The 27,876-nt window shown below is 40.9% G+C and overlaps 1 protein-coding gene across 11 annotated transcripts in view; it reads right to left on the bottom strand.

Moving 5' to 3' along the window:
• Positions 1-27,876, bottom strand: part of PRIM2 (DNA primase subunit 2) — a 296,493-nt gene that overhangs the window by 77,237 nt on the left and 191,380 nt on the right. For 9 of the 11 annotated variants that reach the window (XM_037894260.2, XM_037894258.2, XM_037894261.2 and 6 more), the window contains one exon: positions 25,928-26,113. In XM_037894260.2, coding sequence (XP_037750188.1) covers positions 25,928-26,113 — 186 coding nt within the window. Of the gene's footprint in view, positions 1-11,355; positions 12,034-25,927; positions 26,114-27,876 lie in introns of those variants that run through there. The other 2 variants (XM_043542429.1, XM_043542430.1) reach the window with 1 other exon arrangement.

Genomic DNA, 27,876 nt, shown 5'->3' with positions numbered 1-27,876 from the left:
GTGGAGGGTGGAACGTCAAAATGGCCACTAGGTGTACCTTGATCAAAGATAGTGACAGACCCTGGAGCTTAAGGTGCAGTAGATAGTCCAGTATGTCCTGCAGTGAAGCCACATCCACACGAACATGTTGGCCCATGGCCCAACACATGAACTGCTTCCACTTTGCCAAATACGTAGCCCTAAGGGATGGTTTTCTGTTGCCCAGCAGGACCTGCTGGACGCCAGCAGAACACCCCCATTTGTGTGCACTCAGCCACGCCGTTAAGCGCAGTGACTCCAGGTCTGGGTGCAGCAGGTTGCCGTGGTTCTGTGACAGCAGATCCGGCTGAAGAGGCAGCTGCTGCGGGGTGGCTGCCAAAAGACTCAGCAATATGCTGAGCCAGTGTTGACGAAGCCATGGCGGGGCTATGAGGATGATCATTGCTTTGTCTTGCTTTACCTTGAGTAGGACTCTGTGGATTGGCAGCACTGGCAGGAAGGCATACATCAGCGCTCCCAACCATGGAATTAGAAAGGAGTCCAACAGGAAGCCCTTGTCTCTGCTCTGCAGAGAACAGAACACTTGGCACTTCCTGTTCTGTCTGGACACAAAAAGGTCCACCTGGGGAGTCCCCCACCTGTGAAAGATCAGGCTGACCACATCTGGATGGAGCGACCATTCATGGCGAGACGAGAAGGTCCTGCTGAGGGGATCTGCCAGAATGTTCTTGGCTCCAGGAAGGTGGGCAGCTACCACAGAAATGACATGTAGCTGTCCAAAAATCCTAGAGGCTGAGCGCTTCCTGACAAAGGTCCGAGGGCCTGTCTCCACCCTACTTGCTGATGTAGTACATCGCAACTGTATTGTCCGTCAGGACCTGCATCACCCTGCCCTTCAGGCCAGGCGAACCGCTTTGATCTCCCTGACATTGATATGAAGGCCAAATCGCTGTGAAGCCAATGGCCCTGGGTGTTGAGCTCGCCCAGATGGGCTCCCCAGTCCAAATCCGACACATCCGAAACCAGGGTAAGAGATAGAGATGGGGTCATGAAGGGAACCTCCTGCAGCACCAGAGGATCCAGTGGATCCAGCCACCAGTCCAAGGACAAGAGGATGCAGCTTGGCACTGTGACCACTCGGTCCAGGGCGTGCCTGCTGGGCATATAGACTGAGGCCACCCACGCCTGCAGAGATCGTAGATGAACATGGACATGGTTGACCACGTATGTGCATGTGTCCATGTGGCCCATCAGTCGCAGGCACACGTGGACTGTGGTAAGCGGATCGCTCTTCATGTGGGCAATCAAGTACGACATGGCCTGGAAGCACGCTTCCGGAAGGAAGGCCCTGGCTCGCATGGAGTCGAGAACTGCTCTGATAAACTCTGTGCATTAGACCTGTGTTAACGTGGACTCTTCTGTGTTTATTAACAGGCCCAGATCATTGCAGACAGATTGCACCAGGTAGAGGCTCTGTAGGACCTGCCTCGGAGACCTTCCCTTGATGAGCCAGTCGCCGAGATACAGGAAGATCTGGACCCCCCCCCCCCCAACACTTGAGGTAAGCCACTACCAGGGCCACGCATTTTGTGAAAACCCTGGGGGTTGAGGACAAGCCAAAGGGTAACACCGTGAACTGGAAGTGACACCTGGCCACTATGAAATGAAGGAAGCGCCTGTGGCCCGGGAATATGGAGATATGAAAGTGTCCTTTAAGTCGAGAGCGATGTACCAATCCCCTGGATCCAGGGAAGTGATGATGGAGGCCAGGGAGACTATGTGAAACTTCAACTTCTTGAGAGACTTGTTGAGGCCCCACAAGTCCAGGATGGGCCCGAGGCCCCGTTTAGCCTTCAGGATTAGGAAGCAGCGAGAGGAGAATTCTCTTTCTTCCATGTCCTGAGGAAATTCCTCCACAGCCCCCAAGCCCAGGAGTTTCTCTGCCTCCTGAACGAGGAGTTACTCATGAGAAGGGTTCCTGAAGAGGGATGGTGTAGGGGCAAGGTTGCGGAAGATTGGCGAGGAGCTAAGTGGCGGACCGCATATGTGACTGAATGTAAGTGGAGGATGCAGGCAGTTCAATGAACTTTGTCCGACAGACCCTACCAAGATATAGTTTAGCATAGTTCAGCATATTTTTGCCTGTAAACAAGTCAGTTTATATAACAAGCATAAATCATGAATGTAATGGATGTAACCAGCCGTTGACCCCATGTAACCTTGAGATAGGCAAGGAGAATATAACACTGCAGCGGACTCCCCACCGGCAGAATCGTGCCTGGTCAGCTGTCCCAAATGGCCAGAGTCCCCTGCAGCCCCTCCGCGTGCCTTAGGGACTCCCTGCACAGATTGGAGCGTAAGTTCTTCCTCAATAAAAGCGTAGCTTGCTATTCTTAGGCCTGAGTGTCATCCTTTCGCTGGTATCCCCACCCACCCCTTGCGGGCACAGACGAGAAAATAGAGGGATGGGAATGAGGGGCAGCCAAGAACTGCAGGGTATAGTCCCAAGCCACTACGTCCGGGACCCAGCAGTCTGACTTAACCCGTGACCAGGCCAAGCAGTAGGGGAAAAGGCAGTCGAAGAAAGGGCATGTAGGATCCAGTTGACTGACTGGGGTGTCACTCTCGGGCGCACCCTCAAAATGATCACTTCTGGCCCCCTGGGTGTTTGACTGCCCCAGGCTGGGCTAGGCTGGGCTGGTGAACACGAGGAAGAAGGGCGACAATGACTAAAACGAGTGTCCCTTCTCCTCGTAGGTCCCTGACGAGGCTGTGGTCTGAAGGGCTTCCTGGCTGACTGTGGTGTCTGCATGCCCAATGAGTGAAGGGTAGCCCTGCTCTCCTTCAACCCGTGCAGCCTGGCATCCATTTGATCCAAGAACAGACCAACTCCATCAAAGGGGAGGTCCTGGATCGAGGCCTGCATCTCCTGGGAGAGGCCTGCAGTCTGGAGTCAGGAACTACATCGCAAGACCACTGCCAATGAGACCACCCTTGCAGCCGAACCCGCAGTGTCCCATGCCATTTTCAGGGATCATCTGGCCACTGTCATGTCCTCCTCCACCAGAGTGCCAAACTCTTTGGCCAAACCGTGAGGAAGGGATTCCTGGAACATTTTGAGACTGTCCAAGAGATTAAAATTGTATGACCCAGCCTGATGATTTGCCATCCAAAATTGGAGGCTGGCAATAGAATAAATCTTTCTCCCAAATAAATCAAGTTTCTTAGTGTCCCTGTTTTTGGGAGTCGAGGAGATGGGCTTGATGCTCCCTAAAGTCATCTGGCGGGCTAGCTCTGGAAGGTCCCACCATCGCCTCATCTGGGGACGACGAGGAAGACTGGACTGCCGGTGGGGGTGCTGGGGTTTCGACCACTGTCAGAGAAAGAGGCTTCCTCCACCACTGCCTCCGAACAGACTTCCGGTACCGGGTCCGGTGCCAATGGGTCCGCCACCCGATGTTCCATTGCAGCCACCAAACAGTGTTGTGAAGGAAGCATCGTCACAACTGGTACGCCTCACGCCACTGCGCTGGCCACTGGTCATGCTGCCATTGCGGTGCCGCAGACAAGGGAGTGGGCTCCGGTGCCCAGTCACGCCAGTGAGACTGTGGCGATGGGCTGAACTGGCCTTCTATAACGGAGGAACCCCCTTTCGGTGACCAGGAAGGAGCTGTGAACGCCTCAGTTTGCTGGTTGTGGCTACCGGTGATCATTGTCAGGTTGTAACTGAACAGTAACTGTAGCGAGGAGAGCAGTACTGATACGGTCCCACCGTGCCGGTGATCAGGACAGACACTTAGAGGACGACTGTTGAGAAACTGAGTGGTGCCAGGAATAGTAAGGGTAGCGTCAGACCCATGCCAGAGAATAGCACTGTGGGGATCTAGAAGCTTGTTTAGGCGACCGGCGACATGATTGGGATCTACCCCAGGATTCCCAATGCAGGAGCGAAGAGCGACGCTTCTGTCTGGCGACAGGCATTGTTCTCCGGTCCCCTACAGGGTCTTAATGGCGGGCTTGCCCTCTCGGGGAGCGTTAGCCAGGTCCTTCAGCACTTGTGTCGTCACTACAGAAGGTGGAGACCTGTGCTCTCTCTGCGCTGTGGGAGCCTGGGATGATGAAGGTGCAGGCAGGCGTATGGGTCCCATACCTCTTCCAAGAGTCTGTGATGGACCTTTAAGGGGGCTGGGCGCCCCAGCTGTGGAGGCACGATCGCGTGGCTCTGGAGCAGTCTGGTGGGCTGGCCCAGGTCCCTTCATAGATGACCCTTGGGCCTTCTTGTTCAGTGCTGGGGAATGCTTCCTGGCCTTCTTCAGCACCGGTGATGACAAACAGTGCCGGGAGGAATCGGGGGCCAGTGATATGCTGTGCACAGAGGCCAAGGCACTTGGTGCGACCTGCCCGGATGGCTCGGAAGTCGGGCAGAGGGCAGACTCCAACAGGAGAGCCCTGACGCGGATGTCCCGCTCCTTCTGGGTGCAGGGCCGAAAGTTTTTGCAGATCCAGCACCACTCCTTAACGTGTGACTCCCCCAGGCACTTAAGGCAGCTGCTGTGGGGGTCACTCACAGGCACAGGCCTGCTACAGTCTGAGCAAGGCTTGAACCTGGGAGACCGGGGCATGTCCTGCCTGGGGCCAAGTCCCACTGGGACCCTAACTACTAACTAATTCACACTTAACAACTACTTAACACCTACTTAAGACTAGCAAAGCAACTATATACAACGGCCTTAAGGCATGAAGCTCAAAATGGTATACAACCACTCGCTCTTGCTAAGCAAGAGAGGCTCTCCGACTGACCATCACGGGTGGTAAAAAGGAACTGAGAAGGCCACTGATATACTGCGGCATAAGCGCAGCACTCCAGGGGGCTCCATGGCCAGCCCAACGGGTACCGCTAAGGCAAAAATCTCCGATGGACGCACATGTGGGCATACGCACACCTAGAATGGAATCGACATGAGCAAGCACTCGAAGAACAACAACAAACGTTGATGGTAAAAGGTCCCAAAAGGAGACAAAAACTGAATTCGTCTAAACAAAAAGGCCTATTGATATAACTCAAGAACTATGTTAAGGTCATGAAACAAGTAAAGTGTGGAACCAGAAATTCATGAAAATTGGAGTGTCAGAAGTTAGGCTTAATTCATAGATAAAATGAGGGGATGTGCTAGTCCACCCACCACTTCCCTTTTTTGGTCATTAAAAGGACATTTTTGGGGAAAAGGTTGTCTGACTGAAAAACAAAAGGAAGGGAATGAGCAAGCTTCACCATCATGTGGTCACCCCTACCATCTCCTGGGACCCTGGACTGCCTTCATCCTAATCCCAAGAAATGCCCTAACCAGACCATGCCAGAGAGAGGGATCCACACAACACAGCAACCTCCACCGGCTCCAGCTGTATCCCAACCACCACCTGGGATGTGAGACTGTCACACATGCATACACACACACACAGTGTATTCTTTTCCTTCCCTATCCTATTTCTTGTCTTTTCTATTCCTCTCCATTTTCATTCTGTCTAATAAGAGTATGGCTTAGCTGGTCAAGACTGAATATTTTGCTACACTTATTTAAGACTATGACCAGAAAGAGGGAGCTAAATGCAATGCCCTAAACAGCCAGACACTGATATGTTTGCCACTTCTCGAAGCAGCTGATAAAACCTAGGCTGTGCCTGTGTTTTTCCAGAAGTGATGTTGCAAGTGAAAATCAACAATGGAAACAGAAGCTTCCTTTTCTATCTTGCTATTCTTTTCAATCCCCTATTGTGTGTGTTTGTCTTGTTTTCTCTTCAAGGAAACGGGCTCAGACTTCAACAACAGACCCAACACATCTCAACTTCTTTTTTTCCCCAAAAAGACAGTTATTACCATCTTTAATACCATCTAAAAGATTGTCAAACAGGAGGTTTTCCTTCTAAAAACACTTTACAGCTAAAGGGAAAGGAAAAATGTTGTTAAAGTGAAAGTCTTATTCAATACTTTATCTTTCAAATCCTTAACTATTTTCCTTTTGTTTTGTATCTTTAATAAAAGATAGTTTAAGGTGCTTTTACCATGGCTCTAAACAGGCTGAGGTGTCTACATACCAAATCCCAAATCCTGTTCAACAGTTAATGCTGGACAGTTTGAGGGTTATGTTAACACCTCTTACTCTTTGGGCCCATTTATTCCAACTAAATTAAAGGTGCACTGGTGTTACTGCTCCATTAAAAAATTACTTACAATAGTATTCAACAAAAGTAGGGTTTAATTTAGGTTCACTGGTAGTTCTGTGAATGGAGGGCTTGAGGGATCAGGCTCTTAAGCAACAGTACTTTCTCACAAATAAACCATTTTTATTATTAAGCAATACCACCTTGTTACCGAAGTGTCTTCAAATGCTATTTTCCTTTGGGGGGTATGCAAGTAATGTTTCAAAATAATTTTTCAGTTTTCTTGTGCTCAGATAGTTAAGTGTAGCCATACAACACATGGTATTGCTTGTGATCAGCATGTCAATTTCTCAATACAAAATGAAAATGATTCAAATAAAAAGCCTTAAAATTCACATACTGTGCCTTACTGCAACTATGTTTGAACTGATAATTTCAAAGCAATGAGAATGGAATACAGATAGTAATTAGTTCTACAGAAGCTAATTTTTATAGTCAGTGATGGAAGAAAAATATAATAGCACCCATTTCATTCTAATGATGGGTTTAACCCAAAATATAATTTAATCAAAAACTTGACTAGCTAGTCCCCTTGATAATTTATGCAAGCTAAGACAATCTGCTCAAATCTAATGTTTATATATTAATTTTCATAATGTGCTATCATGAATAATTATTCGCGTTTACACACATTTCACGGGGATGAAACTAACCACTGAATATATGCAGCATTTTTATTATACATTTAAAAATTCAGAAGGAAGGCCGAATAAACATTTTCTTGAAGTCCTATCATAACCTTCACAGAAGTGTCTGACAGGCCTTCCAATTTAGTAATTTACTTCCAGTAGAACAACAGAAACATACAATTCAAAGCCAAAGATCAGACCTGAATTTTCAGACAAGCATTTTAAGTTACATTCATAACCATTTTTCTAAGCTTACAAATAAAATGACATCTTTTGGCAAGGAAACACAATAGGCTTTTGACAGATTTGTATGTTATAATTAAAAAAACAGGTGACTAATGGTTCATTTAGATTTACCAACTACAAACAGTTCCACAAATTAATGGACACCATTAGTCATTTCAGCTTTCTACTGCTTAAAATGTACAAGGTTAAATAAAAGCAAAGAATCCTGCAGAAAAATTAAAACTCAAGTTTCAAAACAATGCACAGGAAAACAAAAGATCAAAAACAAATTCAACTAAGTAACAAGGTAGAATAGTTTTCAATGGTTGTTTTTGAAACTCTCATTCCAACTATGTACATGAAACGATCCATGGGATAGTCTGAGTACGCATCAGAACAACAATCACAAGCCAGTAATTACTAAGAGTCTATTATGCTTTTCATTCCATAGAAGTTTCTTTTTATTGTATAATATAAGGTCCAAAAAACCCTTTGTTTGTGAGTAATTCTAATTCATACAAATATAATATACTCTTTTATTGCACATAATCCTGTTTCTCCCTAGTGAATGACCCTGGCAAAGATACAGCCTCCACTTCTAAAAGTTCTTCTTTAGCTCAAACTATAGAGGGCTGTGATTTTGGTTCTGAATTTTCTGCATTCAATCCTCATTGGCAGCTATGTTGCCTCCATGTATATACAACCACTGTTATTACAAAATGGCACCCCAGATGGGACGAACATCTGTGGCCCTCAGATGCGTGGAACAAGATCGTCTAATGGAGGAGTATGTAATACACTGGCTTAGTGGGTGACTGTGTCACCCTCTAATAGCTGGTCCCAAGTGACTAAATACCTAACCAACACACCTACACCAGATTAGCAACATCACTACCATTGCAGTTGTAGGACTCTTGACCAGTCATTGTCAATTGAGCCATATTATAGGATAGTTTTGTGATGTGAATTCAAAAGTACTTTTTATTTGTATCTTTACTAAATACTTCTGTCATTTTCGCTTAAAAGGAAGAATATAAACTAGAAATAACGGCAGGAAAAGAGTAACAAACCCTGAATTTACATGACACAGACATAAGCAGTAACAAATTAGCTTACCAAATTTCATCACCAAAAATCAAGGGGAATTTTCGTCTGTCCAACATTTCCAATTTACCTTTGATGGTTATATTTTATAGCCAAAAATTGCAATGATTTAAGAGAAAGATACAGATACACACAAGCTTTTTTTCAATGTCCTGGGTACCAGGTGTTTTAAAAATTGTTTTTGCTCCTTCTCTCAACTGCAACTGAAGCTCCTGCATGGTCTACAGGTAATATTATTGTGTTGTTATATTACACAAGATTGAAGATTACCTAGTGAGTAGAATCAGTTGTGCAAAGTGGACTGTTCTAGCTGCTAATGTACAGAAATATTCTCCTGTACATTCACTTTCTTCCCATCTGTATTTCTGTAGCCAAATTTAATTTTCTAGGAAATATCTTAAAGTACAACCATGAATAACCAATCCTTAGTTTATGGATTTATCAAACTTGAATGGGTTTGCCAAATCAAGGGCTTGTCTACATGAGCGGGGGGGGGGAGGGGAAGGGGGGGTGGAATTAGTTAATAGTAGTTAGTGAGGATTGAAAATGCCTCCATACATACTGTGAAGGTTCCTCCCCCACTCTGAATTCTAGGGTACAGATGTGGGGACCTGCATGAAAACCTCCTGAGCTTACTTTTACCAGCTTAGGTTAAAACTTCCCCAAGGTACAAATTAATTTTATCCTTTGTCCTTGGAATATCCACTGCCACCACCAAACTCTAACTGGGTTTACTGGGAAATGTAGTTTGGACACATCTTTCCCCCCAAAATCCTCCCAACCCTTGCACCCCACTTCCTGGGAAAGGTTTGCTAAAAATCCTCACCAATTTGCATAGGTGACCACAGACCCAAACCCTTGGATCTGAAAACAATGAAAAAGCATTCAGTTTTCTTACAAGAAGACTTTTAATAGAAATAGAAGTAAATAGAAGTAAAGGAATCACCTCTGTAAAATCAGGATGGTAGATACCTTACAGGGTAATTAGATTCAAAACATAGAGAATGCCTCTAGGCAAAACCTTAAGTTACAAAAAAGACACACAGACAGAAATAGTCATTCTATTCAGCACAATTCTTTTCCCAGCCATTTAAAGAAATCATAATCTAACACATACCTAGCTAGATTACTTACTAAAAGTTCTAAGACTCCATTCCTGTTCTATCCCCAGCAAAAGCAGCATAAAGACAGACACAGACCCTTTGTTTCTCTCCCTTCTCCCAGCTTTTGAAAGTATCTTGTCTCCTCCTTGGTCATTTTGGTCAGGTGCCAGCGAGGTTACCTTTAGCTTCTTAACCCTTTACAGGTGAGAGGATTTTTCCTCTGGCCAGGAGGGATTTTAAAGGGGTTTACCCTTCCCTTTATATTTATGACACATACGATGCAAACCCTTAAAGCACACTAGCTCCCTTTTTGGTGTGAATTCTGAAGACCTCTTTCAAAGTATACTAAGTTTAATGCAAATTGAATTAAGGCAGACTAATTTTGTGTGCATGCAATGTTGCCACACAGTACTCTGGCAGTCCTCCAACTGCTATCCCACACAGCTTTGCTGGCATCCATGACCCACCTGTCTATTTACCTGTGTACCCTCACCCGATGTCCCCTCCCCCATTTGCGCCTCAATGCAAATATATCAGCATTGGAGTGCTATTACTCCAGAAACCATACATCATGTCTCAAGCAGCCACTTGGAGTCATGGCAGATCTTTTATCTCCTCGCCATCTGGGAGAAGCAATGGTGCAGGTAGCTCCTGTGACCAACCACTGCAATAAGAAACAGCTCATGGAAATCTCAAAGCACATGTGTTAAAAGGTCACAACTGAGATGCCTATCAGTGCTGTACAGAGAGCAAACTGCTAAGGAAAATGTAAATAGCAGTTCTGAAATCCAGGTATATCTGCAATGCATCTGTGAGTCACAGATTAGATGGATTCAGTGGGAAGTGGGATGATGCCAGCAGAGTAGAATGTGAGGTCATAAAATTACAATACGAAACCCCTTGATTTGGATTTTTCTAAAAAAACTGTAGGTGAAGTCATGTGTGTGTTACTTGGATTTTGAATCTGAAATGTGCTGTGAGAGCTGACTGTTCTGGCCAACATTCCTTCTGTTAATAAAACACAGATTGTATTTTATTTAATCTAGATCATATAATGGCTGCCTCATCTGCTTAATACTGTGCTATCACTTGCACTTTCAGGAGGACCTCTGATGATAAAATTGCACCTGAATTTTGCATTTTCTGAAGGATCTAGTGTAAAATTAAAATAGAGACTAGATTGCTGAGAATATAATGAGATTGCCTTATATTGTTTCTCAGAGCTCTTGTATTACCTGAATATGAGCTTTTCTACAATATGTTTCAATATTTTTTTATAATGGCATAGGTCCTCTTATGACACATAAAAAGGTAACCCAGTAGGATTAACCCAAAAGTGATCTCCCATCCTGTACAATAATGTTCAGTTGTCTTTTCCTATATACAAATGTGGCTAATTATGCAAAATTACTAAGGAAAACAAAGAGAAGGGAGAGAATGAAGAAGGTGAGGAGTAGCTAATTTAAATACACCCACAGGGAGGGAAGACTTCAAAATTCTCTCACCCAAAAACAGACTCTTCAAAGGGCAGGGTGAAGGATAAAGGAGAAAAGGCAGGGCAATACCAATACCCCTAAGTCTGAGACAGGCTAACAGCTAATACGTACTTCTGAACACCCAGAGTGACAAATCCTCTGAAGACCGTGAGTTCCAAATAAAACAATATCTTAAACACTTCTGGACAATCACCACCATAGCTAGATTTACTGTTCTTTGGAATTACTCTGGCAAGTAACTTTTACCATCACAAGACTAATATCAACCACAGCACAAGGTGGTTAAATAAAAGCATTCTAAAAGCCCTAATTCCAAAGTACAAGTGTTTCTTTATCAAAATCTGGCCATGATAAACCATATGAGCCTGAGACAGAATTTGAACTGTATCAGTGTACTGCACTATACTCTACTTTATGTATTTTGTTTTTAAATTCAGTCCAAGTTAGCCCAACACAATTCAGAACAATAAAATCATAAATGACTTAAACGAAAGACACTATGATCTGACTTTGCTAGAAATACCAATTCCAGATTTATATTTATTTTAAGAAAATAATTTAACAAATATTCTCTATGCTAAATAATATTTTGGAAGGATATTTTTAAAGGTTTAAAACAAGAGTTTAATAAATGTTATCGCTTGTACACAGGGTTGAGGGTTTTCCACTTAGGCAGGCATGTAAATTCCAGTTACAATGAAACAAAACTTTGCATAAAACAAAACAGCTAATTCACTTTCATAAGGCATCATTTAGTTTGTAAATTAGATATATTCACAGGAATTTGAGACACTTTAGTAGAGTGCAGAAACTCAAGAGGCGGACTAAGAAAATGTTAGATAGGCTTCACTCACACATAGGCCATCCTCAAGCCTAGCAGAACTAAAGCTAATTAGACACTAACAAGCACAAATGGTCTACAGACATTCACAGTGGCAGCCATGTGTTATTACTGAAAAAGGAAACAATTAAAAGATCCATATAAATATTTTTTTCAGTTCTGTTCTAGTTCTTATAAATTTCCCATCAATGTAGTGTATCTGTGTGTTTTTTGAGGAATATATAGATTTACGGTCATTCTGAAGAGATCTCCTCCTCCAGTGCTGGTATCAAGTCTCATTCTTTTCATCATCCTACTCTTTTCTTAGTGCCTTTTTCCACACTCAGACATTCTGCATCTCTGTCCTGGTTCACCAACCCATCCGAAATCCATGTTCAAGTTCCCCCTTCATTATCTCCCCTTCTTTGAAGTCAACAAAAAGTGAACCAAAACATACACTGGAAATCCAAAGGAAGAAGTTACTTGATACATTTTTGTGTATTTCATCTTCTCCAGATAACTGCTTACAGCCCTTTAAACATCTGATCACTACTAACTTTTTAGTGAAACAAACAAAAGAGGCAGTTACCACTTCTGCCATTTCCACATTTTCTGTTATTGTCTCCTCCACCCCACCCCAGTCATTGACTAATGTGCCAACCCTGCCCTTATTCTGCTTCTAATGTACTTTTTCTCTGTAGTCAAGTTCAGCTATTACTAGGGGGTGATTTTCTTTTTGTTATGATCTCATGGGAGATGAGACAGGTGCATTAATTCTTATCATAATAGATATTGGGGAGATATCTCAGCTTGTGGACGGGGGAATTTGTATTATCTCCCTAGCATTTTTAATCAGACTCTCTTTGGAATTATAGTTGTTTTTTAAATTAACAAAACAAATGTAAATAACCCTTTAGGTAAAAAGGTGGCACTAAATTACTATTTTGCAGTCTTCGACTTAATTGGGGAGGAGAATGGGTCATCTATTGACAAATGTGACATCTGAGTCTATTGTGACTTCTTACAGACCTTGGGAAATAGTAAGAAAACTCTCTTTCTTCAAGGTCACCTACACAGTTTCCCTTTGCAACCATGGCACACAAAGCAGTATGACTGGGTAATAAGGCAGTTACTACTCCTAATTCAGTTGCTGCACCTTTGCTATCTCTGAGAAATTAGCTCCCTTGCTACATAGGCAATGGAATTTTGTTTTGAGCCTTTTGACAGAAAACCAAGGTGTACTGTTATACATTTGAAAGTAGAAATAGAGTGGAATTAATGGAAATATGTTGATGAAGTGGGGAAAAAGCTGAATTAGGCCTCAATCCTGGAATAGCCTCCATGTAGGTAGACCTCTGCACCCGCATAGATCCCTATTAATTTCAGCAGGACTCCAGGCAGGTGGTGCTGGAGTCTGACTGCACACAGGTTGCAGGTTCTGGACTTTAAAGTATAAGCAATTCAAAAGTAGTGAAAACTCTATGTCAAAAAACAAAGTTCTACTATGGACAAGGAAATAGCTTCATTTTTGTGTTACTTTGCAAGCTTTGTGTTTGAAGAATAGGCGGTTCCCTGAAGAAAGAGCCTGAACAGATTCTGGGCCTACTGTTTAATCATTCCTGAGTTGGGGAAACAAGCCAACAGACCTATAGATCTCATAAAAGATTTTTCTTTTCACCCCCTAATCCCACAAAAATAATCATAGATTGTCTAGATCAGACTACAGAAAGAAGACTGGTAGATCATACTGTAGAAGAAAGATCTGTTGAAGTTAATTTCTCAGGAAACCTATTGGGTAACCCAAATATTTTAGATAACCAGAAGGGAGGACCAAAATTATATTTAAAAAAATAATTAAAATGAACACAAAAGTGTGTTTCTCTCATCTGGATTTCCTAGGAAATCCCCAATTCCTGATATTGACTTTGAAGGAATCAGTTTTCAGACTTTGAGATCACAATGTAACACCAAAATGAAGCTACTCCCCTGACCAAAGCAAGCTGCAAGGACCCAAAGTTCCTTTGCCTTTCTCCTCACTGCTCAAGGGAATGCCACAGAAGCCAACCTCTTTCCTGAAGCTCTTCTAGTCTTATAGAGGAATCACCTGAGCCCTTCCCAGCTGGGTCTGATAATACCCTCTACCAGGGCCAAATACCTGCTTCCAAAGGTTCTTTGCCCACTAGCTCTTAAAGGGGCAGAGACTGTTACACACGTCCGCCCCCTAAAACCTTGCCCAGACCCATAGCAATTTCTACTGTCTATACCCTTCACCATGGCACAGTCTTTTCCTTTTTAAGGCAGTCACCTCCACTTCCAGGGTCCCCTGCTTCTCATCCTTTTCTGCCATGGACTTGCTCTGTAGAACGATTTCAGTATGAAACTTCATTGCTTCCTCCTCGTGTATCAACCACTTCTGCTCAAAAATTGCCTTCCTATAGACCAGCTCTTGTTTCCTCTGTATAACTTGTGCCAAAACCACCTTGTTACAAGATCTATAGATTGCTCACTTACTAGATTTATCAAAGGTTCAAAGTAGAAAACTACTAAAGTTCATAGTAGGAAAGTTCTGATGCTTAAATCTGAATTAATCACTAAAGATTGCATCACTTTTGTTTTGTACACTTGCAAATCTTTGCTTTGTTAATCATATTTATTTTATGATTATGTTGATGCAGAAGAATTATTATTTCCTTATAAAACTACTAGGGAATGTCTGAGTTCTGAGGGTGAATCATCTGCAAAATTTACTGACTCCACATTTCCTACATTCTTATTTTCTAGAATTGTTGAATTTTTTATATTTATTCATAACAGAGTCCCAAAGAAATAGGTTTCTTATAAAAAATGACCAGATATAATAGATTATTTTATGTTCCTTGAATCCCAAAGTTCTCTTGGGCACTTGAATACTTATGGCAGATTTTTTTAAAATAAACATAGGAATAATCTATTTATACTATCATATTTGTTTCTTAGAACCCACTTCTTTCCGTTATAATTAAGTTAATAAAAGAATCTTTCAATTAGACTCAAGTGAATGAAAGAGTAAAATCAGATGCATATATTTCAAAATAATCAACTGTAAATATATGCAAATATCACCCAAAAAACGACTTGGAGATCCTTATTCTTTAAAGATTCTTTGGACAATGTTAAACTGTAGATTAAATATACTTTCCTTTTAACACAATTCTAAAAAAATGCCATGGTTTTCTAAAATATAAAAGGATTTGGTCTCCCTCAATCATGTGCACAGCTGGAGATATCATAAAACCTCTTCTGTACAATTTACTTGGTAAATGTTCCATGTACTAGAAATGATCTTTCCTTAATAAAAAAAAGAGCTTGAGCTTTTTTCATACTATAGTACAGTGAACAGCATGAGCAGAAAGAATATATTTTCTAATTAGAACTTATGTGGCAAAGGGAAAGAGGATTCTTGGACAACAGAGTTAAAGCCACTGTGATGGGTTGTATATTAAAAATTATCTATCTGTATAAAAATCTTGATTCCAGGCTATTTGCTACAGGAATAAATATTGTATAATGCCCCAAAGAAATGGATTTAATTTTCAATTGTTTCGTAGTTCGTTGATATCTCATCTTCCTTCAAGTCTCTCCTGCTGTCATTCAGAGAGTGAACATATAGCTACATCTGAAAACAATGAAAGCATAGTAACAACTATTTCTACTATAAAGTATGTTGTCTAACTGAAAACAAAAATCCTCATTTTAAAATTGTTCTATATATTTTGCTCTTATTTCATTACATGGTCAGCATCCATGCTTCCCTTTGATTTCTTACTTCCTGAACTATTTTATAAACAGAGCAGATATTTAATTCTCACTTTTCTTTTAAAAACAAGGACCTGACAAAGTTATTCATCAAGACTCAAATATCAAATAACAAGAACAAAACGTGGGAGGATCTATGTGAGTGAGCATTTTTATTCGGAATAAGGTTTATATATGAACACTATGTTAAAAGAACATTAGATTGCAAAATCAACCACTCAAAAGGAAGGAAATGCCATCATTAAAGTTACCTGTGCAACCTTAATTCGGCTTCCTAGTGCATATGCATTACGCTAAAGTCTTTAATTACATGATCACATACTATTTTTTTCCACAGGACCCTTGCCTCATTCAGTGCACAGGGCAGACAGTGCTCACTGAATGTGTAGCTATTAAATATTTCTTTTTATCCCCATCATTCAAAGTATGGCCCCATGAATTATTTACCACACACCATCCAAACTCTGCTCTGAATACAGAATTATTAATTTCTTCATGGACTTCGCTATGGTGCTGTCATCATAGACCCTTTACAGACATGAATGATTTTATTTTTCACAACCCTTTAAGAAGAGATACTATTATTATCCCTGTTTTACACATGGAGAACTGAGGCACAGAGATTAAGGCCAAACATGTTAAAAGTGGGTGCCCAATTAGAAATGCCTAGGACCTGATTTTTTCAGAGTATTTAGCATTATATAGAACTTTATAAGTGAAGAGCACAACTCCCAGTGATTTCAGTTGCAGCTGTGAATGCTCAGCACCTCTGCAAATCAGACACCTTGTCTCATGTTGTGTATCTGGAAAATGAGGACACCGGTGAAAACAGTGGCCCCACCTGTGGAAATTTTCCCTGACTTGCCCAGCATCATACAGGAACTGTGTGGCACAGGCAGGGATAAAATCAATTTTGACAGGGCTGCATTCAACACTATCCACGAAACCGTCCTTCATGCAGTTCCCTGCCTCTTTCACCACATGCCTTCCAACTTCTGCAACAAATGAGGCTGGGGTCTTCTAGACAACCTCATTAAACCCAAATTTAGTCCCCGGGCCCTGACCATCCTGTGCACTGAATATGGCAGGGATACTGTGGGGAAAAACTAGCATGTGATCAGTTAGTTAAATGCATGCATCACAATACCTGTCCACGAAGGGACCAAATTAAGGTTGCAGAGGCAATCTCAATTCGGGCATTTCCTAATTTTTCAGCAGTTGACTTTGCAACCTTGGTGTTCTTTTAACTTAGGTGTTTTAGGATGTAATTTCCTCAGTTTTTTAAAAATTGACATCGAAAAAACAAAAATTTCATACTGTTATTTCCCACATGGGTCATCAGCAGAGTTGCGATCTTTAGATCCACAGCACAGATCTCTATTACTTGAGCTAACAGAATAACTGATAGCAGTAGAAATCTTTTATTTTGACCTGCCACTAGAGAGGGATGGAGGAAAGACACTTTACCAGTGGGTATTTACCAGTAGTTATTTGCTAGACAGAAAAGAAATGCTGAGACTGAGGAATCTTGAGTTTTACTCCAGTTTCCAAGGGGAGTGTGTTCTTGTGGTTACATACCTTTCTGCCTCCGCTCCCCCCAGCTTCTCACTCTCCCCTTCTGCCCAATTTCTCTCAGCCCCTCCCCAGCCTGGCTCGTGCTCCTAATCTCCTTTTCTCCGAGCTCCTACCCTTGTGTATCTGAGTAAGGCAATTTCTTTTTTCTCTTCCACAATGCCTGGGCATCTGTAGTTGGAGTATTTAGAATGCAGGAGAGGTAGAGGTAGTCTCCCTGCTCGTGTCCAATACACATTGGCTCCCTGTAGCTGGCAGGAGCAGAGAGAAAGTCATGTTCAGCCCCTGAGGCATTGGGTTGGAGCATGCTCAGTTCAGATGGAATCTTTGGAAAATTTTGCAACCAAATGCTAACAATCTCTTCTGAGCATGGGCAAACAGATTTTTCAGAGGATTAAACTTGCCCAAATTTGGGAGAACTTTCATAGGGATCGCAAAACACAAATCCCTGACACCAGGGTATCCCCTCAGCAAAGCATGGGGTTCTGCAGCTTCTCAACAAAATAGTTGTAAGATTTTTATTTCATTTTTTTTTTTTAAAACATGAACAAACTTTTTCTCTCATCTATTTTTGGAAATGGCTTGAACATTTTAGCTGTAACTTCAGAGAAAAAATTCAGCCTGAGACAAACACCTGAAATAAGAAATTTCAACATGAATGGTTTAAGTTTTGCAAAATTATAAGTAACTGAAAACAGGGTCTTATAATGTAAAGTGTCCGATAACCTTAACTATAGGTGTCCCTATCTGCACCACCTAAAATAAAACAGTATATCAATACTCCATCATATAAAGTAAATCTTTAGTAAGAATATTGTTTACCTATATTTTTATATTAAATGTGTAAGGATTCTTCTGGCTTTCTGAAATCATCAATATGATTTCAGGACTGGAAACAGTGTGGAGATAACATTCCTTATTTGACCCTTTCTTTGGTGAAAGGAAAGTTCCTAAGTCATATTAACACCTCTAGCAACTGATTCAAATGGGTCCCAGAGTTTTCCACTTTTTGGTCACCACTCCTTTAGGATATCTATATGAGGCCACTGGAGATCATCACTAAGAATTATGGGACACCATGATAACAATGGGCATATAAAACTTAGCTCTGTTTCCCTTTCATCATGTCTGGACAGTGACATTTCCTTCTTTTCACAGTTCTTGGCTAAAATATAGTAAAGATGGAGAATGACCTAGCTAAGACTCAGTCCAGAAAAGACATATGATGCTGGCAAGGGGGAAGTGACAAGAACTGGCAAGGGTTGTGACTGTTTGCTTTATTTTTTTCATGATTTTGAGTATTTGGAGCCCCAATTGTTTTTGGATTCAAAGACTGCATTGATGATACAGACTATATTTTCATTTGCAATTAGCTAACATGTTGTGGAATTTCCTTGACGATACTGGAGTTCCTACAATCATCCAAGCCATTGCCATTTCCAGGTGGTCTATTAACAATGTGTTCTATCAACAATCACCCTTAGAGCTTTATTATGCTTGGAAATTTACCAATATAACTATTCCAAAATAGTTATTTTAGTATAAGTCACTGGGTGGATGCTTTTATTCTAGAACAAGAGTGCCTTTTTTCAGTATAACTTAATATACTTCCAGAGGGGATTAGCTAAATCAGAAAATGAAAAACTTATTCCAGAATACGAGTGTCCACACAGGTTAATACTAAATAAAATTATTCAGGAATAGTTATTTGGTAAGTTTTCAAGAGTAGATGAGCCCTTAAAAAGGATCACAGAGGACACCATCACCACCCTGCTTGTCACTCAGGCCTGTAACTTGGGCACCATCTTCAATTCGGACTTTACCCTCAAACCTCACATCCAGGCTATATCCTAATCTTTCAAATTCTTTCTGCATAACATATCTAAGATATGGCCTTTCTTATCCATCCACACAGCTGAACTCTTTCCCAGGCTTTCATCATCTCACATCTCATTTACTGCAACATCCTTTTCTCTGGCCTGGACAAATGCAATCTTGGCCCACTCATATCCTTATAGACTCTCAGACTTTCAGAATGCTGATGAAAAGATCATTTTCCTAGCCCATTGCTTTGACAGGTGTCACCCCTCCTTTTGTATCTCTCTAAATAGAGGTGTCAACAGAGGTGGTTTTGGAACAAATTGATAAATTAAACAGTATTAAGTCACCAAGACCAGATGACATTCACCCAAGTGTTCAGAAGGAACTCAAATATAAAGTGGCAAAAACTACTAACTGGGGTATGTAGTGTATCATTTAAATCAGCTTCTATATCAGATGAGTGGAGGATATCTAATGTGACACAAATTTTTTTAAAAAGGCTCTAGAGGCAATCCTGGCAATTACAGACTAATAAGCCTAACTTCAGTAGCAGGCAAATTGGTTGAAACTAGAGCAACAAAGAGAATTATCAGACACATAAATGAACACAATTTCTGGGTAAGACAATATGGCTTTTGTAAATCATGCCTCACCAATCTATTAGAATTCTTTGAATGGGTCAACAAACATGTGGACAAGGGTGATACAATGGATACAGTATACTTGGACTTTCAGAAATCCTTTAACAAGGTCCCACACCAAAGGTTCTTAAGCGAAGTAGGCAGTCATAGGATAGGATGGAAGGTCCTCTCATATAAAAGTTAGGAAACAAAGGGTAGGAATAAAAGGTCAGTTTTTACAGCAGAGAGAGATAAATAGCAGGATCCTACAACTATCTGTACAGGGAACAGTGCTTTTCAAAATATTAATAAATGATCTGGAAAAAGGGGTAAACAGTGAGGTGACTAAATTTGCAGATGAAACAAAACTACTCAAGATAGTGAAGTCCAAGCAGACTACGAAGAGTTACAAGGGATCTCACAAAACTGGGTGACTGGGCAACAAAATGGCAGATGAAATTCAAATGTTGATAAATGCAAAGTAATGCACAGTGGAAAACATAATCCCAACTATCCATATAAAACGATGGGGTCTAAATTAGCTGTTAACACTCAAGAAAGAAATCTTGGAGTCATTGTGGCTAGTTCTCTGCAAACATCCACTCCATGTGCAGAAGTGGTTGAAAAAAGCTAACAGAATATTGGGAATCATAAGGAAAGAGATAGATAAGAAGACAGATAATGTCATATTGCCTCTATAAAAATCCACAGTATGCCCACATCTTGAATACTGCGTGCACATGTGGTCGCCCCATCTCAAAAAAGATACATTAGAATTGGAAGAGGTTCAGAAATGGGCAACGAAAATTATTAGGGGTATGGAAAAACTTCCGTATGAGGAGAGATTAATCAGATTGGGACTTTTCAGCGTGGAAAAGAGATGACTGGGCAAAATATGATAGAGGCAAATTGGGCGAATATGATAGAGGCAAATACAAAATCATGACGGGTGTGGAAATAAGTAAATAAGGAAGTGTCATTTACTCCTCATAATGCAAGAACTAGGGGTCACCAAATGAAATTAATAAGCAGCAGGTTTAAAACAAACAAAAGGAAGTATTTCTTCACACAACGCACAGTCAACCTGTGGAACTCTTTGACAGAGGATGTTGTGAAGGGCAAGATTATAACAGGGTTCAAAAAAGAACTAGATAGGTTCATGGACGATAGGTCCACCAATGGCTATTAGCCAGGATGGGCAGGGATGGTGTCCCTAGTCTCTGTTTGCCAGAAGCTAGGAATGGGATACAAGGGATGGATCACTTGATGATTACCTGTTCTGCTCATTCCCTCTGAAGCACCTGGCATTGGCCACTGTCAGAAGACAGGATACTGAGCTAGACCGACCTTTGGTCTGACCCAGTATGGCCGTTCTTATGCAATACTGTAGCTAAGAGGGCAAATGTAATTCCTGGAAGTGTAAACGGGAATATCAAGTAGGAATAAGGAGATGGTATTCCCTATGTAGCATTAGTAAAACCATTACAGAATACAATCTCCAGTTCTGGTGCCCACAATTCAACCAGGATGTAGAAAAATTGGAGAGGCTTCAGAAAAGAGCTACAAGAATGATTAAAGGTCTGGAAAACATGCCTTATAGTGAGAGAGACTAAGCTAAGTCTTTTTAGTTTATCCAAGAGAAAGCCGACAGCTTGATCACAGTCTGGAAGTACCTACACGTGGAAGAGATTTGTGACAGTAGACAGCTCTGTAATCCAACCGAAAAGGGCATAATGAGAACCAATGGTGAGAAGCTGAAGCTAGACAAATTCAGACTAGAAATAAGGCACCAGAACGGCTACTAAACATTAACAATTCAAACTCTCCATCACTTGCAGGCTGTAAGTCAAGATTTCTAAAAGATATGCGATAGCTCAAATACAAGTTATGGGCTTGATGCAGAAATTATCAAGAAGCCCTTTAGTTTATGTTATGCAGGAGGTCAGACTAGATGATAATTAATGGTCACTTCTGGTCTTAAAATCTAGGAATCTAAGGGTTTCTCTACACTTAAAATACAACAGCAGGTCAGCTGGGCCACTGCAGCTGGTTGCTGTAGCACTTCCATGTAGACACTACCTACACGGATGGGAGGGATTCTACCATCAGCATAAGTAATCTACCTCCCCGAGAGGCGATAGCTAGGTCTGTCTACCTGGGGACTTAGTTCGGCTTAACAATGTGTGGATTTTTCAGACCCCGGATTGATGTAGTTAAACAGACCTAATTTTCTAGCGTAGACCGGCCTAAGACTCTATGACATTTTGTAAAGCTGGTAGAATCTGATCCTCACTCATATACACTATAACTTTTACTGAAATGTCTATTTTGGGGATTGTGATACAATCCTTTCATTCCTCCTGTTCTAAAATATTTCTAAAGACACTGGAAATATGTAGCCTTTCAGACTGCAACAGCTACCCCTTCAGACAGATACAAAATCTGAAGATATGTAGATTACAGTATCTGAATTGTCACGATGATTAGTTAAATATGTACCACTTCAGCATTCTTGTTAGACTCTGATGCAATAATGATGAAATATCAATACTATTAATGCATGCTATGTTCTTTGAACTACACAAGCGTGTCATACTACTTTGATCTTCCTCAGTATTCTGTATCTTAACTGCCTCCCATTCCATTCTCTTTCCATGGGTTAATACGACTGCAACTCTGGAAGAAGCGTAATGACAAGCAAATCAAAACACAGCATTCTGAAACATCAAAATGGGACATTACATTCCTATTATCCCAAGAATACATGAGTGTAATACCATGGCACTATTTTCCACTGAGAAAGATTTTAATCAAGAGCTGAAAATTACAACTTTATTTCTTTCTTTTGACAAAGATTATAACAAGACTGTGAAATTGTACCAAATAAATCTCTTCCTGTTGTAATGTTCCAAGTGCGGATCCTACTTGTATGCTGAAGACCTAAACTATAGCAAAGAGTCCACTCATATTATGCATTTCATTGGTATCCATAGCTATGTATACTAGGTATCTTTTACAATTCAACATTTGCCTTTTGAAATCACACATGCCCATTTTAGATGACGATTCGCATCTCTGTTTTACATTGGCTCCTTCCTTAAAGGTATGGGGACATTTTAAGGCAAAGGAATTTACAGTGCATCCAGTAGCAAACTGATAAACATATGACACTGTCGTGATCTGATGGATCAAGTTTAGTCATTACACAAATGAAGACTCTTCCTCTAGGACTACAGGTCTGAGGAAACAAAAGCTAAGCTATTAGCAATTTAAAATGTTACATTTTTCAACACCTAAAACACACCTTTAAGGTTCCTGTGGCCAAGACTATTTCTAATTATTGAGCAAATGATGTAATTAAAATTAAAGGTGGGCATGTGAAAAGCAGAGCTCTTGTTGACTAGCTAAACCACCCGCTGCTTATCCAGCTTGATATCTGAGAAGTTTGATACAATGTGTAAAATTACAGTTTAGGTGTTAGCAATGTTAAAAGCTGTTATGCAAAAACATTAAATTCTTTCGAACCATAACCAGCTTTTAAATATTGTTAGTGCTATTGGTGTGGGTGGATCCTGCTCAAGATCTTTCAGGTAGAAATTAAAAGATGACAAAGTGATGTTCTTATACATATTTTCCAGGGAAATATGCCTGAAGAAATTCCATCTTCATGATTCTTTAAGTTCAGCATCTTGCTGAGGAAAGCCATTAGCTTTGGTGGCTTGGACATGACAGCACCAGGAGATTTTTGGTTTTCCATGTTTTGGTTTTAACCCCTCTCTGGTACTTGAGCTTCACCCTAGTCATGCAAGTTACTGTGTCCTCTCTGACTGCCCTGCCATAGTTCAGTGACAAGGAAGGGAGGAGATCAGATGACATGATCCATTTTTTTTTTCCAGGACTTGAATAGAAAAAGTGATTTTTTTCTCTTTTCCTTCAATGATTTCCTTTTCCATTAGAGACTACAAATGCATTTGTCATCCTTTATTTTCAGATAAAAGGTAGAATCGTTTTTCAATGTACTCACAATCTGCAACTTAATTTGAAACGTCAAAGATTTTGCAAAACTACACATAAAAATCCCTAACGGTTGTTCATTTCGTAAGTGTCTACAGAAATCCACTGGGGTGGAGATTCTAACAATAACCGGGAAACTAAAAAGGACTAACAAACAATAAAAAACTGAGAATAATATAGGTTGAATATTTGCAGGAGAACAGAAGGATCAGCTCTGGAAACTAGAGGATTCTGACTCAGGCCATGTGCCAGTAAGAAGGTACTGGAGAGGGAACCATTCCACCCTGCTCCTTTTACTTTTGGTGCGGAGCACGTGGACAAGAGTGATCCAGTGGGTATAATGTACTTAGATTTTCAGAAAGTCTTTGACAGGTTCCCTCTCCAAAGGCTCTTAAGCAAAGTAAGCTGTCACGGATAAGAGGAAAAGTCTTCTCATGGATCAGTAACTAGTTAAAAGATAGGAAACAAAGGGTAGGAATAAATCGTCAGTTTTCAAAATGGAGAGAGGTAAATAGTGATGTCCCCAAGGAGTCTGTACTGGAAGCAGTACTATTCAACATATTAATAAATAATCTGGAAAAAGGAGTAAACAGTGAGGTGGCAAAATTTGCATATGAAACAAAACTACTCAAAATAGTTAAGTCCAAATCAGACTGGGAAGAGTTACAAAGGGATCTCACGAAACTGAGTGACTGGACAACAAAATGGCAGATGAAACTGAATGTTGATAAATGCAAAGTAATGCACATTGGAAAACATAATCCTAAACATACAAAATGATGGGATCTAACTTATTTGTTACCACTCAAGAAAGATCTTGGAATCACAGTGGATAGTTGTCTGAAATACCTACTCAACGTACAGCAGCAGTCAAAGCTATAGAATCTTAGGAAGCATTAAGAAAGGGAGAGATGAAAAAAACTGAAAATATCATAATGCCACTATATAAATCCATGATACGCCCACATCTGGAATACTGCGTGCAGTTCTGGTCACCCCATTTCAAAAAAGATATATTAGAAATGGAAAAGGTACAGAGAATAGCAACAAAAACAATTAGGGGAATGGAACAGCTTCCATATGAAGAGAGATTAAAAGGACTGGATCTTTGCAACTTGGAAAAGAGATGACTAACAGGGGATATGAGAGAAGACTGTAACATTGTGAATTAAGTGTAGAAAGTGGATAAGGAAGTGGTATTTAATCCTTCACATTACACAGAACCAATAAAATTAATAGGCAGCATATTTAAAACAAACAAAAGGAAATACTTCTTCACACTATGCAAAGTCAAGCTGTGGAACTTGTTGCCAGGGGATGTTGTGACGGCCAAAACTATAATGGGGTTCAAAAAAGAATTAGATAAGTTCATGAGAGATAGGTCCATCAATGGCTATTAGCTAAGATCATCAGGGATGCAACTCCATGCTCTGGGTGTCCGTGGCCTCTGTTTGCCAGAAGCTGGGAGTGGATGACAGGGGATGGATCACTTGATGATTGCCTGTTCTAGTCAATCCCTCTGAAGCACCTGGCATTGACCACTGTCAAAAGACAGGATACTGTGCTAGATGGACCATTGGTCTGACCCACAGTGGTCATTCTTATGTTCTTGTCTTTCACTGGCTCCTCCTTCTCTATTTACACATGATATTTACACAATCTTTCTTAACTTATAAGGCTCTACCCCATCCTACTTATTTCTTATTCACTATCAGAATGTCAGCTCCCACTGACAGGCTCATGATGCCAGCCTCCATCACCCACTTACTAAGTTTTCAAAAAAGCATTCCTTCATACTTTCTCCCATGCTGCCCCTCACTCATGGGAGAAGCTTTCTGTAAATATCCACAAAACTAACACGTTATTCTACTTAAAACTCTCTTTCCTATGACACCTAGAAAACACTTAACAATAGTTAGGCTCCTGGTGCCTCTGCCTATCATTCTGACCAAAACTGTCTCATTGTTTCCTTTACTCCCCACATCTGTCTATACACACGTATTGCTTCTTATCTTATACTTAGATTGTAAACTCTTGGGGGCAGTGGCCATCTTTTTCTATGACATCTAGCACAAGGGGGTCTTGGTCTATGACTAAGACTCTTAGGCATTATGATAATACAAATAATAATAATGACTATTACGAAGTTTCAGCTAGTACAAAATATGGCAACTTTCCTGCCTTTTCAGTTCCTGAACTGCGTTGGCTTTTCAGCTGCTTAGTGGTGCAATACAACGTGCCAGTTCTAATCTACAGAACTCTGTTTGGTTTAGAACATGGCTTTCCTTGGAATTGCCTCTCTTTTCCCATGCCTCATTGCAGTGGGTGAGACAAACAAAAATAACAGTTTGTTAAAAAGCAAAATTATACCCAAAAGGAGAAAAGTACTTAGAAAGGTGCATTATCCTAGTTTTTACACTAATGTTTAGTAAAATAGTTTCCAGTTAATTATGAAGTGTGGTATGAAGAATAGAGTATATTATTAAGAAATCCTTGCACTTTGATATTTAGCCTTGTTTTTAAAACTTACCTTGTCTGCATCCACTTTTCCTTTAATAAATTCAAACTTCCAGAATTGCAAAGCTTGTTCCAGTGTTAAGCCAATGCCCTTTAAGAACAATCCATATTGCATACGGCCTCCATGACGGAGATGGTGGTTATCATGCAGGGCTTTGTTCAACTGTCTCATGCAAAGAGGAAATGATTTAACAGAAAGCTGCAAGAATAAGAAAATGTGTGTGTAAAACAGACTGGCCCATTAATTGATAGGATATATGCTTATTGGGATTACTAATTAACTCCACTTAGAAAGGCCAATGGCTGGGGGAAATAAAATGCACTGGACTGCAGATAATTCAAATATGTCCTTGACCCTTTAAATTTAATAAGTCTTCCAAGGACAAAAACATAAAATAGAGTAACACAAGTGGAAAGCTACTAAGTAACAAAAGTGTATTTGATAATTTTCTTTCTTACAGCAAAAAACCCCCTGTAGAACCATTACAATGGGTCTTACGCCTGCTTATAGCTCCTTGGAGGATTGTACCCCAAAGAAAATGAAGGTGTGTGTGACAGTTTAAACATCAAAGAGTCACAGAATCCAAGGCCAGAAGAGAGCACCACATCATCTAATCTGACCTCCTGTTAACATAAACTACCATCACTCAGCACCAGCACAGTAAACCCAATAACTGAAATTAGAGCAAAGTAGTATTACAAGTATTACAAGGAAACTAAACTACTATGTGCCACAGACAGATAACAGGTGCTCCAATGCATGAGGGCCCTGCAATGGTAGAGAATTGATTACATGTGATATATCCACGTATTTCCAGCATGTGACATGCATCCCATGCTACGGAGGAAGACAAAAAAAAATCCATGATCACTGCCAATCTGACTCGGGGTAAAATTCCTTCCCGACACCACACATAGGGATCAGTTAGACCCTGAGCATGTGAGCAAGAATAAGCCAGCAAAGCATCTGAGAGAGAGAGAGAGAATGCTCAGTACCACCTAAAGCACTGGCCCTCCCTGCCCAGTATCCCATCTCCCACTGTGGTAATCTCTGATTCTTCAAAGGAAAACAACAAAAAACTACACACAGAATCCCTCCCTGATCATTGCAAGTGGCCAGCTGAAGCCCTGAAGCATGAGATTACAGGAACATCAGACATAAACCAGAAGGCACCCTTCTGCCTCCCACCATCAAAAACCCACCATACAATCCCACTCACAAATGTGTCGAGCTTTCTCTTAAAACTAATTAAATTTTCCCCCACAACTTCTATTGGGAGGCTCTTTTAGAACCTCAATCCTCTGATGGTTAGAACCCTTCTTTTAATTTCCAGATTGAATTTATTCATGGATAGTTTACACCCATTTGTTCTTGTGCCAACATTGTCCAGCATTCCCCAGAACTATGACCTTGTGACAGGTGCGTTGGATCTAGGGACTTTCCTGCTAGAAGAAAGGAAATTTTCAGGTAAGATAAAAAATGTTCTGATTCTTCTTTGTAGGGAAAGTCCACAGATCCATCATAATGGGATGTTCAATAGCACTGTGTCACCAGAAGAGGGGTCAGAGAGATCTTTTTAAATAAACAGATCAGTTACCGGGTGAGCATAGAATGTAAATCCCTTCCTCCCATGACAAAGACTGAGATGATCTGCACATTTAACTTGTAAAACATAGTAAACGTGTGCAAAAACATGACCAGATGGCCACCCTACATCTTTCTTTGTATGTTAGTATAATTCTTCAGGTCATGAAACTTCCACGGCTCTGAATGAAAGAGCACAACAGTTCAAGGGGGAAAAAAACTGTTGTGTCTCTCTGAAAGCTTCTGAAACGACTTTAGTAACTGAAGCCTTAGCAGCAGATGTAGGGTGGTTTTTTGATTTTTAATTTATTTTGAGGTTTTTAGACCAACAGAGCTAGAGCTTTCCTGAAGTGGATACTGCATTCAGTGTTGATTTG

The sequence above is a fragment of the Chelonia mydas genome, chromosome 3 (genome assembly GCF_015237465.2).
Source record: "Chelonia mydas isolate rCheMyd1 chromosome 3, rCheMyd1.pri.v2, whole genome shotgun sequence".
NCBI lineage: Eukaryota > Metazoa > Chordata > Testudines > Cheloniidae > Chelonia > Chelonia mydas.
Note: the sequence above shows the minus strand (reverse complement) of the source record. Positions and strands in the feature narration are given on the sequence as shown.